This window comes from Puntigrus tetrazona, chromosome 3 (assembly GCF_018831695.1).
Source record: "Puntigrus tetrazona isolate hp1 chromosome 3, ASM1883169v1, whole genome shotgun sequence".
NCBI lineage: Eukaryota > Metazoa > Chordata > Actinopteri > Cypriniformes > Cyprinidae > Puntigrus > Puntigrus tetrazona.
The window spans coordinates 24,386,027-24,399,588 of record NC_056701.1 but is presented as its reverse complement, the minus strand read 5'-3'; the positions used below and the strand labels follow the sequence as shown (position 1 = coordinate 24,399,588).

The 13,562-nt window shown below is 37.8% G+C and overlaps 1 protein-coding gene across 1 annotated transcript in view; it reads left to right on the top strand.

The window, feature by feature from the left end:
• Positions 1-11,578, top strand: part of LOC122341366 (netrin-1-like) — a 42,424-nt gene extending 30,846 nt beyond the window's left edge. Inside the window, exons 5-9 of the mRNA XM_043234710.1 lie at positions 1,488-1,541; positions 7,736-7,813; positions 7,924-8,080; positions 8,677-8,773; positions 11,411-11,578. Of these exons, the coding sequence (XP_043090645.1) occupies positions 1,488-1,541; positions 7,736-7,813; positions 7,924-8,080; positions 8,677-8,773; positions 11,411-11,578 (554 nt within the window). The remainder of the gene's footprint in view (positions 1-1,487; positions 1,542-7,735; positions 7,814-7,923; positions 8,081-8,676; positions 8,774-11,410) is intronic.
• The last annotated feature ends 1,984 nt before the right edge of the window (positions 11,579-13,562 follow it).

The following is a 13,562-nucleotide window of genomic DNA, read 5'->3' as shown; positions in this document are numbered from 1 at the left end:
AACAAGAAATAAGAAAGCCCGCATAAATATACAATAGTCCAATAGACATATACAATACACAATATACAACTGCCTGATGAAACTTATAAAAAATATAAGCCACTGCTGGTGAATAATTATTAGCCAAATCAATATTTTCTGTCCTAATTTGTGCAATCCTTAATTCTTAAAACCTTAATTCCTCATTCTAAGTAAAACACCTTTGTATTTCTTGGTTGTGGTTAAAAAATAATAAGTGTATTTTTTGTCTAAAATATTTATTCATATCTATCAGAGTACCACAGAATAAATGCTACACCTCCTACTATACAATCAAACATGAAAATACTAATAAAAACACTTACCACAACTAAACAAAAAGCCATTTTCAGACTCATTAGTCCAGCAGTACTGACGCCTTACACTGAATACCCTCCTCTGCCTCTTGAAAAATGAGGGTGACCTCTAAATAAATAACACAGCGACACAAAATGGTTTGATACAAAGCGCAAATAATAATCTGTTATTCAAAAATCATTCTTGAGCTAAATGAGGTGGTCCAGCATGACTCGTTGACCCATTACCACCCACAGAGACATCAATAATAACACTCCCAAGAAATTCTGCATAAACACCTATTATTATTCATGATTTCATGGCCCCGGCCCATTTAATTTCCGTGCTCGGTCCCCTGTTCCATTATTTCCTTGGATGGACATTTGCTGATTGCCCTCCGCTAAGTCAAACAGACCATAAAGCCCTGGCTGACATGACCCTAGTCTGCCCTGAACCTCGCTGACGGCCTTTCAACTCATAAATCTCGCAGCCTGCTCCAGGGGGCATGATGGGTGATATGTTTATTGGCAGTATCAACAAGGCAGCAGACGTCTCTGTGGCGATTAAGGACAGGCCCACACGGCAGCTGGCATTTCTCGATAAGATACTGGCTGGGAGCGCAATACAATGCTCGCCTATTAATGTGAACCGCTTCTATTATGCAGTAACCGATGACATGGAAATAAAGATTTATCTGGAGCGCTGACAAAAGCGACTGTACACCACGAAGCCATTCAGATTCGCTTGGCAAGAATTCGCGTAGACAAACGAAACCCCCGATCCCCGAGAAACCAGATTTCCCTTAATTTCTCAGGGTAGGTAACAAATGTGCTGTTAAACCTGGAGAGAATATGAATGAGCCCAGCAATTGAGTGGAAAATATTCGGTTTCTTCGTATATTTAGTGATCGATCGACGCGCTTTTGTTTTAATAGCCTGATATTAAATTTTTGCGACATCACACTTTTTGCCAACCGCGCATTTTAACAAGCCCCGTCCCCATCGGCGTATATCTGACAGCAGAGCGCCTAAAAGAAGGAGCGCAGGCGGAAAGCCATTAAAACGGACACTGCCACATCTTCGCGTAATAAACCTGATGTAAATGCAGATGTGTTCGTTGAAAGCAGTTCGTCCGTGAGGTTTTGATCGTTTGTTCTTGACTGTTTGTTGCAGAGATTCCTGTTGCTGCACCCACAGCCACCTACAGCAGTTCAGAAGAGCCCACAGGTGAGAAGAAAAGAAAACCTCTTCAGGAGCTTCACATTCGCTCAGTGAGGCGTATGTGCAGCTCTATATGGGGAGATATTGCAAAGACAAATTAGCATTTTGCTTGTGATTTTTTGCGATGTGATTCAAACATTCGTTACACTTTATTCACGATAGTCCACTTACATGTCTGCTAACTCTCAGAGTAGACCGTAAGGGTAGGTTTAGGGTTAGCAGAATAACACATACTCGACATATGCTTGAAAAGTTTCCGATAGTCAGTATGTGGTATGTCATGGACCCATCAAAATAAAGATATTAAGCAGACGGCCCTAATGCTGCTAGTTCACGTGCAAAAAATCACATTTTGTGTCCTCATGAAAACCAACACAAAAACAATGTTAGTACAAAAAAAAGCAAATGCACTAATTCAACGTTTCATAATTAATAGTATAAATTCTAAAATTCACAGGGTCTAAATATCTACCAAAAAATATCTGTCAAAAGTGGAAAGTGGAAAAAAGAAAAACAATAAATAAATACATGTTTAATACCTAAAGAAAAGAAACAAACTGGAATTTAAATGTAAAATATTATTAAATAGGAATATAGTAATTGGACTTCCAGTTGTTAGTATAATGTCACAGGAAACAAAGTCTCTGTGTTAGTTTGTCTCTCATGTCATGCCAAAACAAATCTAATCAATCTTTCATGCACATTTATGTATTTATTTGCCACCTGTGTCAATATCACACGATAAACCCCACCAGCACGCCGATTTTACAGCATTGCCAAAACAGAGCCATAAAAATGCAGCGGTGGATCAGCGTGAGGTTTTCTTAATCAGGAGGATATCAACATGAGCCATGGCTTTCCTTCTCCGCTCGCTCTGTCTCAGTCAGCATCGAAACTGGCTGGGACCTAATCTGATTACATGCTTCATTTGAATGCGTTTGCTTTCCGTCACACTCTCGCAGTGCTGTGCCGTGAGGGAGAACACACCCTTGTACTTTCATTCATACTCAATTACCCAGACTGCCCGATCACTGTCTGCGCTGTGGGAGTAACGCCTGTGACGTGCAGCCGTCCCATGGAGCCAAACTCAGCTGCTGAACGCTTTCTGGCTTCTATCAGCGCTCGGATCTTTCGCTAAGAGCAATTACATTTCCCCAGCGCAGTTGTGGTGGCCATTGTGACATGCACGTTCTAATATGGTCTGCGGCAATCCGGTCCCAATTTTGTTTGAGCAATAATTATTATTAAACAATAATTTCATATGTACATCTGTGGCAGTTATTCTGCATCTGGGAGACATGATTTTGGGTCTGGCTTGTGTCGAGTCAGTTGTTTTTCCACATTAACTTTTTAAAATGTTACATACAAATTTAAATATTATATATATATATATATATATATATATATATATATATATATATATATGACTAAATTTATAAATAAATTAAAATAAATAAATTATATAAATTAAAATTGTCTAAAAATATATTTTTAAAAATTTCAATGTATTTTCTGTTTCAAAAAATGCTATTTTAAACTTTATAGTCATCAAAACCCTTAAGCAACTGTTTTCGACATTTGCCATCACAGTGTGACCAAAAAATGCAGGCTTGAGACTTTCAAAAAACATTCTGGCTGCAAACTTTGGAAAAGAATAAGTTTCTCACGTAGAATATGTTTAAAAAATTTGAATTATTAATATTAAAATGATATATTTTATCATAAAAAGGCGCCAAAGCCTATTTCACAGTAAGTAGTGCTGTCAAACGATTAATCACTTAATAATCACATCCGAAGTAAACTGTCCTATTTACATAATATATGAGTGTTGAAAATTTCATGATGAATCTTTTGGCGGCACTAAGTTTAACCCCTGCTGTAGTTTACTGTGAGGACAGTCCGGTGTTAGAGGAGCAGCACAGTTGTGCTTCAGGGACTCTATTAAGCGGACATTTGTCCCTCTGCAGGGGACGCCCATTATGGAGGGGACGTGGGTGTGAGGCAGCGTCAGGCATTGTGCCGCTTGCCTAGTGTCCGCCCAGCCTTATCAAAGAGAGGCAGGATGAGGCGGGACAAGGGCCGCCGCCACACAAAAAGCCGGTCCGTCCCTCCGTTCATGCATTTACATGGAAATCAGGGCGTGGCTGATATGGACTCGCCAGAATCATTTACTTTTTGGGACGCCACTTTTCTCACTCCTTGCCTCCAGCTCTCCCCCAACGGTCCTTCACATCCCTAATTCTGGCGCACCACCTTTTGTGTTACCACCACCCCCCCCCAAAGCTGCCAGACATCTCGCTCTTCTAGCCCTCAACCCCTTTTTTCTTTCCCCTTCAAACTTTTTTTTTTTTTCATTCGGGTTGGTGGTTCTCTTCTGCATTACGCGGTAACCAGGTCACGCATTCAGACGGAATATAAAGGGACATGAAAAGGGTGGATTGGACAGAGGGTCGGAGAAAATAATGAAGTTTGTCCATATTCAGGCGAAAGCTGAAAGGTCTTCGCGCTCCCATCTCTTCCAGCGGGCCAGAAATCGAGCTGGTTATTGCGTTAAAGTAGCTGCGAGCTACGAGGGGCTCTCGGTTTCGGTTTGCGTCGGGAGAGCCGAGACAGCGCTCTGGTTTGGGTCCAGAAGGTGGCTGGCGTTGAAGGGGACTCCAGCGGGCTAACCCTGAAATCTCCACGGCGGTGTCGAATAGATCCGCTGAGCGCTAGAGCTATAAATCATGGTTTATACGTGGAAAGCAGCGGTTAAATGAGGGTTGGCTATTGTGGGCATTGTATGACGGGGTGTTCTGCGTCTGAATGAAGTTTGAATGACCTGTGAACCCCTGCCCTGACATCGCTGAGTAAGTGGGGGGATATGGGGAGGCGCTGATAATTAGGGTGAGAAAATGACTGGGTGAAGTGAAGAAAAGATTAAATGATTAAATAGCCATTAAGTCTTAATTAGGTCTAACGTGACTCTCTTTTAAAGCGTGCGAATGAAACAGCGGCCTCAAAACCATCTGGACACTTGAGTCACACCTAAAAGTGAGTCAGTGTTATTGCATTGTGACAATATAATGCCAAACAAGTGTGGAATCAGCGAAATTATGCTTTTGCTGTTATTTTGAATTAGTCCCAGAGTTTGCTTATGGCGAACGGGACATTGATTGTTGCATAAACCTCTTTTAAATGTCACGTGGTTTGATATTTTGTGATATATGTTGTCCACTTTGTATGTCGACCATTTTTGATTACCCTAAATCCTATGATATGCACATTTCTAAAGCCTCTCAAAAATTGGGCTCAAAATCTATTGTTCATGGTTCCCAGAAGTGTAAAAGTACCACCCAAACATTTTACTTAAGTAAAGAAGTTACTCAGTAAAAGTCAATTAAATGTACAAGTATCTGGACAAAATCATACTTCATGTAAAAGTAAAAAAAGTACAACTTTAAATTCATGCTCAGGTATTAAAAATATCAAATTATTTCAGACAGACATACAGAAGTTTGCTTAAAGGGAGAAAGCAAACAAACACATATCAAGTGCAGCCATAACAATCAAAGGACTTTCATTTATCAGATGAACACAAACTAAGGCTCCAAACCAGGGGTGGCAATTAATTTCTATCAGGGGCCATGAGAAACTAGAATTGATCGAGAGCCACCAACTTTTTTTCATTGTAAAATGCTCTAAAATTAAATATTTTGAATAACTGGTACTGATAATCAGAAGATTAACACACACTTTGTAAATATTTAAATTAGGTTGTGTGAAATTATGGTGTATAGGTTAAAGAAAAAACAAAATCATTTTATCATGCAATCATGCAAATTTATTTTTAACTTGTTAATTTTCCTCCCAACAATACAACAAATTGTGATTTAAAGCCTGTTTATGATGAAAAGTTAACTGTTTTACTGACAGCATCAACTACATGTTTTATTTTTAACACTGTCTTACACAACACTTCTTGATGTATGATACAATGCAAAAAATGTCAATTTCTGAACAGAAGTTAATTTCGTGACTTTATCCTGAATTCTCTTTAAAGTCCAACATTTTTCCTGTCAGATTTGGACAACCATCTGTTGTCACACCTGCAAGCTTGTCCCATTTCAAACCTAAAATGTTTAAACATGCATTTACCTCTCTAAATAAATCATTACCAGTAGTTGTGACTTTTAATGACTGCATGGCTGCCACCTCCCCCTGTGATTTGAAAGTCTGAAGTTATTCCACGTCAAGAAGATGAGTAGCTGGGCGTTGTCACGTGACATCGCAGCTCTCGTCAAAGCCAGAGAAAAAAAGTCAAAGTCAGGACGCTCTGTTCCTCAGCTGAAGCTCTAAGTTTCCAGCGATGTCCTCTATCCGCTCCTCGTTACAGTGCGTCAGCGAGATTGAAACGCTCTCAAATGCGCCTTTTCTCCGGCATATCAGCGCAGCAGAGTTCACAATAAACATTCCCTTATAAAACTCTCCATCGAAAACGACTTTTTTTGGCGATTTTGAAGAAATGACATAACTTGTCCTGGACGGCTGCAAACTCCTTGCACGCTTCATCGGACAGATTTTTGTATTTATCTTCATGCTTGGTCGTGTAATGGCGATTCAAATTATACTTTTTAAACGCGAGCAATCTGTGTACTACAGATTAAGCACACTGCTTTACCTTTAACTTCTGGTACAGAAATATTTGACAGTCCATTTTTTTTGTTAAAAATACGGCATTCTTTATCAACTTTTCTTTTTCTAGCGTGAGCCGATATCTTGAGGGTTAACCGCTTGTATCGCTTTGTAGTTGTTAAGCGTTACCCACTTACGCATATACGCTCTCGCTTAATTAGTGACGTAACGCTTTTCAAAATAAAAGTTTAAAAAAATTGTTTAATTTATGGTAATTACATTTGACCTCGGCTGGCCGAAACCAACGTAGACAAAGGGTCGGATGTGGCCTCGCTGGGCCGTGAGTTTGCCCAGGTCTGGTCTAAACCATCTCTCTTTGTATGACGTAAGTTTAGGAAGGTATCCAAAAGTGACACTTAAAACTACAGTGAAAATGTGGGAATACAACCTCTGTTAACAAACAGAGGCATATGTAAGAAGATCAGAAATACTACTATATTAAACTTGACTGTCGTGTTCACTTCTGTGGTGGTTTCTGTGTAGAGTGTCCTTGCATTATACAGACTCAAAATCTTTGCTTGTGTTCATCTAAAGAAAAAAATCAGGCACTCAATAAGTGAACCATCACTTTTAATAACAATGTGATGCAGAGGTTGAAAACATATTCCAAACAGGAATTGGTTGAATTAAGAGAAGAATTGGTTGAATTAATGAGGAGAGTTATTAATAGATAATTAATACAAGAACATCACTCAAACATGAATAAACAATGTTCATTTAAACACTTTTTAGGCATGTACTAACATTTAATAAAAACAATACAAATTCCTCACAAAAAAAAAATATTAATTATATTTAAATATTCATCATTGATTTTGCTTTCGTGATTCAATCTTTGTGCAATCAATATATTACACAGCTAATGGCTCTATCTTTTTTGGCTTTTTTTTTTCTTCACGTAAAAGTCCTTTAGCATTGTTCTGATAAACTTCCTTCTGGGTCATGTTTCTCATGTCTTTTAAATCTTCATGCTTTTAATAACTTTTATATTGTTTGTAATATTTAAAACAAACGGCTGCTGGACAAAAGCAACATTGGTTTATTGATTATATTTTTTGTTGAAAATCACCATGAGTTTATGATATACAATATGATATAACAGGCATTTGAGAAATGTTGTTAACGTTATTTTAAGGTGTACTTTCATTATAATAATAATAAATCATGCAAGTAACCCAAACAAAGTGTAACCGAAATGTTTATTTGTTAACCTCTCATTGTATATTTTGCCTTACGATAAAACTACAGTGCTTTGACTCATAAGACATTTAAATATCGCCTCACTAAAACATATTTTTGGGAAATATAGAGTGACAGCTGACATGCTGGCATTTTAAGTAGTCTCCTTTTGATCTCAGAGGTTTGAGGTTTGATAAATGTTCCAGTGCAAAAAAATGTATGTTCCAATGCAAATATATTTTAAAAATGCCATTTTTGCCACCTCAGGTTTTCCTCCTCCACATCTGCCAAACCCCTTTGTAATTTCACGCAGATTTCACAAGCTGTCTGTCTGTTATCTTCCTCAGACTGCGACTCCCACTGTAAGACTCCCAAGGGCAAGATGAAGGTCACCATGAAAAAATACTGCAAAAAAAGATTTCTTGGTAAGTAGTTCCTATTGAGAAATGCCTGCTTCCTTTTCACTTCACGTCACTTTAGACGTCTTCCTCTCCTACGTCTTTTCTATCTCTCTCTTTATGTGTGCCCCTCTCAGTAGTGCTGACAGCTTATTCAGAGGCTAAAGGTTTATGTTATAGCATCAAAGCGTGTGAACCAGCAGGCTTTCTCCAGATGGACACGCTCAAAGTGCCTCAGCAGCATCTAGAGGACAAAGGGGACAGCTGGTTCCTGTTGAAAGAGAGATTTCACAGGTTTAAATACTAATATAGTTAATATAATAACGGACTTCAAGAATGCAGTTATGGGTTTTAAGGTTAGAAGTGGGACAGCAGATAGCCGGATTCTCTAAAATGTGCTCCACGCAGGTTTTTATCGTCTTCTTTGAGAAATGAATACCACATATGAGAAACATATTAGAAAATTATTATAAAAAAAAAAAAATCTTTGCAGTTTCATGAATTTAACTAAATAACTTAATAATGCTCACCAATTAAAATTAAAAATCAAAACAGTAATATTGTGAAATATTATTACAATTTAAAAGAACTAAGTTAAAATTTAATTTTATGCAAAGCTGAATTTTTCGTATCATTACTTCATTGTCCTGTATCACATAATCCTTCAGAAGTCATTGTTATATTTGCTGCTCAAGAAACATTTATTATTATTATTATTATTAATTAGGAAAGCACTTGTGCCGCTTCATATTTTTGGAGGAATCCATTGGCATTTTTTTTCATCATTCTATGATAAATAGGCTTTTAAATGTAATTAATTCTTTGATAACTGTATTTATGAAATGAAAGTGCACATGTAAAGTACGTGTGTTGTAGTTCTTTACTGTCAGGGTGCAGTATAAATGCAAATGCCAGCCAGAAGCAGAATCTGTAAATTCGATCTGCGCGCAGGTCCTCTACGGCTGTCTGCAGAGTGGAGAGAAAGATGTTTGATTTCACAGTGTGATATCATAAACTCATCCTGACTGGCCTCAAGTCTGGAAACACATCTGAGATGCGTGCGGGCCCAAGAGCGAGAACCCAACCGACTTCTGCTCGAAACACCGCCAGAGAGAAAGAACAAAAAGAAGACAATGAAGTTTCTAACATAAGCAATGTTTCTAAACAGGAAAAATATAACTGAACATAGTGTGTAAAATACAGGTTCTGTATTGGCATCTGTTATGTATTTATCTGTTACTCAAAAGCTTGTTTAGATGTTCTTCGCTTCTAAGAACATTTGTTCTTTTAAGAACTGTTCACTGAAAGGTTCTTCTGGAACCAAAAATTAGGGTTTTAAATTACATCGCTGCCTCGTTTTTGGCTCAATTCCAGATTAATATGGAAAATATTGCTTTGCCTGTTGCTTAAAGTACATTACAATGAGTTCGGCAAGTCTTCAGACCACGCAGAAATACATATATATTTTTTAAATTGAGTACCATTTCATTTATATTTCAATAACGCTCGTATGATTAGCATAACAATTAAAATGAGCAGTTTAAAGTGAAATTAAAAATGAACATGATTTTCCAGCCCGATTCTCTTTTACAGATTCGCATTTCAGCTTCACCATACAACCTCCTACAGTTTTTGCCAAATCGTGAGGTGTTTTACGACATTTGTCGATTCGCATGAATTGGTACAAATGATCAACAAAGCCTGCGAGCAAAAATGATTTGAAAAATGATCCAAAGAGCATCTTGATCTTCGCTGATTGGAAGCAAAACATCTGTGCGAAGTTTTTAACGTGCTCGCTTGCCCATTTAACCTAAAAATGGTGAGAGAGGCAACTTTATTTATTTCGAGGTTTCAATGCAAACTTTCCAGATTTTCAGACACCGTAAAGCATAGGGTGCATTTAGAGCATGACAAATGTGACTTTCATGCGAAGAAAACCGCTGCAAAGAGAATTAAAGTTCTAGATGCACAGGTGTCCAATTTATCCCACGACGCAGGCACATCTGAAGTGCAATTTCTCATTAATCAGTAAAGACCTTATCTATATTAACATTCTTTGCTGCTCATTACTTGAGATGACTCATTTACAATCCCTCTCTGCTTTCCAAAACATTTTTTAGGCATGCCCGGCTAAGCTGATAATATTAATACAGATAATATCCAATCGGGTCGATTCGAAACCGCTCAGACTAGCAGAACAATAAAATCTAGCAGAGAAAGCTGGAGAAGGAGCTATTAATGACATTGTTGGTCATCTGTAGCCGCTTATCGTTCAGGCCGTGATATTAAGTTTCATTCGTTTTTCACTCTTAGCCACAAGTGTTCATACTCGGAGAGTTGTTCTCGTAGGGAAGTCGCTTCATCATGTTGGGGTTATGTAGGACGGGGTAACACTGACTGAGCCGACTGCAGTATAAATCTGGTCGGGTGGGGGGAGTATGAAAGGGCTAATGGCCCCCACGTCAGAGAGACTACACATGGTTTTTATTTTTCGCGCATTTAAATCGGAGCTTAAAACGACAGTAAAAATACTTTTTTTTTTTAATTTTAATTATTCCGCATCATCTTCTGTGTCACACATTATCCATCCGAAAATATTTATATGATTATTCCATGCTGTAAAAAAAGCTGCCTGAAATAAATAAGTAAAATTAATAAATAAAAAATTTGTGCAGAGCGAAGCACTCGGAAATATGTGTACCAACTGCTGCAAGATAGGCTAAAAATACACCTTATTAATTAATTTTACAAGTAATAAAATCAATAGTTGTATCTAAACAGCTGTATTTAATGGACCCAGCTAACAACGGGTAACAAAGAATAAACAGTCATCCGTGAAAAATCAAGCGCAATGTTAGTTAATGTTAATGCGGTTAAATACGGTTAACAAACTGAACCCTATTTCTAAAGTGTTACGTTTCTGATGTGTTCTAAGGAACTGATCCAAAAGTTACCCTATATTTTTGCATCACAGTTTCCCACAAAAATGTATATTAGGAAAACACAATACTTTACTTTATATAACAAAGATGCCGGACAAAGGTTATATAATGGCAGCGTAATGCTCATCTCAAAAACCCACAGGACATTAACGGTAGAGCTGTGGCATCCAGCTCGTCGGCCGCCGAAAGTTTAAATCTGCTCAGCGCTGGGATGGATGAGACAGACACAGAGGCGAGGCGAGAAAGAAATACCCCCGCTGATCCGCTTGTTTGCCGTCACTACGGAGACAGCGGGTCGAAAGGGGCACATTCTCCTACTCTTGGGTGGGGGAGAATGACAATGAATCAAAGAACCGTGTGTGTGTGTGTGTGTGTGTGTGCGTGCGGAGCTCCTTAGCATTGCCCTCCACACACACACACACACACGGTGAGCAGCAGTCAGTGCCCCGGCGTAAGCGTTCTGGGCGTAGGGCGTCCCAGCGGGGAGAGGTCGCAGGAGCTTCAGTGTGCTAATCAGGCGCACTGGACTAGGATCAGAGGCTGCTTTGTGTACCGCGTGTGCGCTCCTCGTGTTCTGTTACCGTTAACACTGGCCCCGGACACTGAAAACCAGCGGGACACCTGGCAAATCTGTGGGCCTCTTCCTCTTTTTAAATTCATTTCTCCCATTTCTCTCAATCAGGAGAGAAATCCCTCACCTTCTAGCTTCTTTTCTCTTCACATTGTCATGACGGAGAAGAAAGTGGTCTCATCCCATTCAGCCGATCTAATGGAGTTTTGGAGACGGATGGCTTTGCTGGCTCAGTGCCGTGTGGCCTCATGCAAAAGAGGGTTTAACTCGGCAGATTAAACAGGCGCTAACGTAGGTCTCATTGTACCGTGCATAGCTATTTATTCTATGTTATTATCACCATGATATAGCAGGTTTTTATAACACAGAGTAGTACAAAAGTGGAAACTGTTGCACCTAACGTTAGGACATCTGTTTGTGTATTTTAGAACGCTTTCGAGAGCGTTTATTTAATGATTATTTTTTATCAGTTTGTTGTCTCACTTGTGCATCTCAACTCCCCATGCTGTGAAATATATTTTTAAATGCAAATGTTCATATCGTAAGACATTCATACAAATTTTTAGAACGCTTAACAACAGTGTTTTAAACTAATGTCGATGGATGGCATGTCAAACCACAGAAAGATTAAAGTTTTTTGTCATATTTGAGTACAATATGAGGTAATAATAATTCATGCGCAAGTACATGAAAATTCAATCCAAATTTGCCTGTTACCGTTGCTTTCACTGACTCTCTTCGTAGACCTTACTGGAGTCTCATGTCTCATTTTCATTTGTTTAAACACGCTAATTGAGTTTATATCAACTTTTTGTTAACTTAAATATGCTTAGAGAAATAAAATGACAGAACTGCTGAAATGCTCTAAGAGTAAATAGCTATAAAAGTATTTAAAAACATTAATAATAATAAAACACAAAAAGAGGAGTAAGCAGATACGATAGACATAACAAAGACATACAAACATTATGTAAGCACAAAAATTATTTAAAAATCATAGCAGCTTTATTATTTTGATTATTTTGTTTATTTTGTGTTTGAAGGTGACTCGCAGGAATGATATGACAATTTTTGAGCTGATATTGAATAATTAGTTGTTGTTGATTAAATTACTCATCTTTAAAAACTGATGAAAATTCAATGAGGCTTAAATGAAAACTGGAAAAAGAAATTCAAAATAGTGCTGTTTCATAAAGAAACTTTTTTAATCACAATTGTAAATGACTGATCTTTAAAACTGTCACTTTGTTTTGTCTTAAGATGCACACCAGCATGTTTATAAAATAACTTTAACTATAACTACTGTCCTAATTGAACTATGCAGGCATAATCCTATCTTAACCTAAGCCCTGTCTGTGAAACCAGGCCATAATTTAAATCAACTTAAAACAATCTTCATAAGCTCCTTTAGCAAGTATAAGCATACACAAATTGAATGAAGTTATCAAGAGTGTATAGTTACTTCCCCACAAATATTAACTGAGTTAGTAACTGATTTACAACATTATAAAAGTAACTAATTAACTCATTAAATTAGCTTAGTGTTTAGGGTTAAAATAGAAGAAAATTTTTCTTTAGTGCAAATTAGAGATGTTTAATATGCCATGGTTTAACACACTACATGGGTTAGAAAAATAAATATAACTTTACATAAAGCGGTCATAATAGCTTATTTAATTATTTATGTTTTGCCTGAAAAAACCTTATCAAACGCTAATGTTTAGCTGCTGAGTTTAAAAGTATCATTTACTCAAGATCTCAGTTTTATTTATGACATTTATGTATCATGAATGTTAAAATAGCTGAACAAATATGTCATTTAACCCAATAAAATTGTAATTAACATTCAATAAACACAAGTGGGCACCTGACTGCATCTTAGGGAAACTCCTTCTTTTATTCCTTTTAAACGGCAGTCTTCAATGAAACTCAAAAACGCATAAATATGACGAGGTATATCGAGGTGTTTTCTTCTCATTAACTGTACCACACGCCATGCATTGAATACAACCAGTGGCCAGATTTCCGAGGCAAACTAATTCATTAAATGCCAAAAAGTGCTGTAATTTCTTCAACATCCTGGCGAGCGTGCGTGAATGTGTCCTCGGTGCTGGAACTTATTGGTCGTTTGGGATCTATTGGCCGCCCAAGACACGCATTCTCTCGGTTCCTATGGAAGCTCGTGTGGGAGAGTCGCAGCTCTGTTTTCTAAAACGGCTCTGCTTAGTGCATTAGTTCCCGCCTCATTACCAGAGAAAGTTCT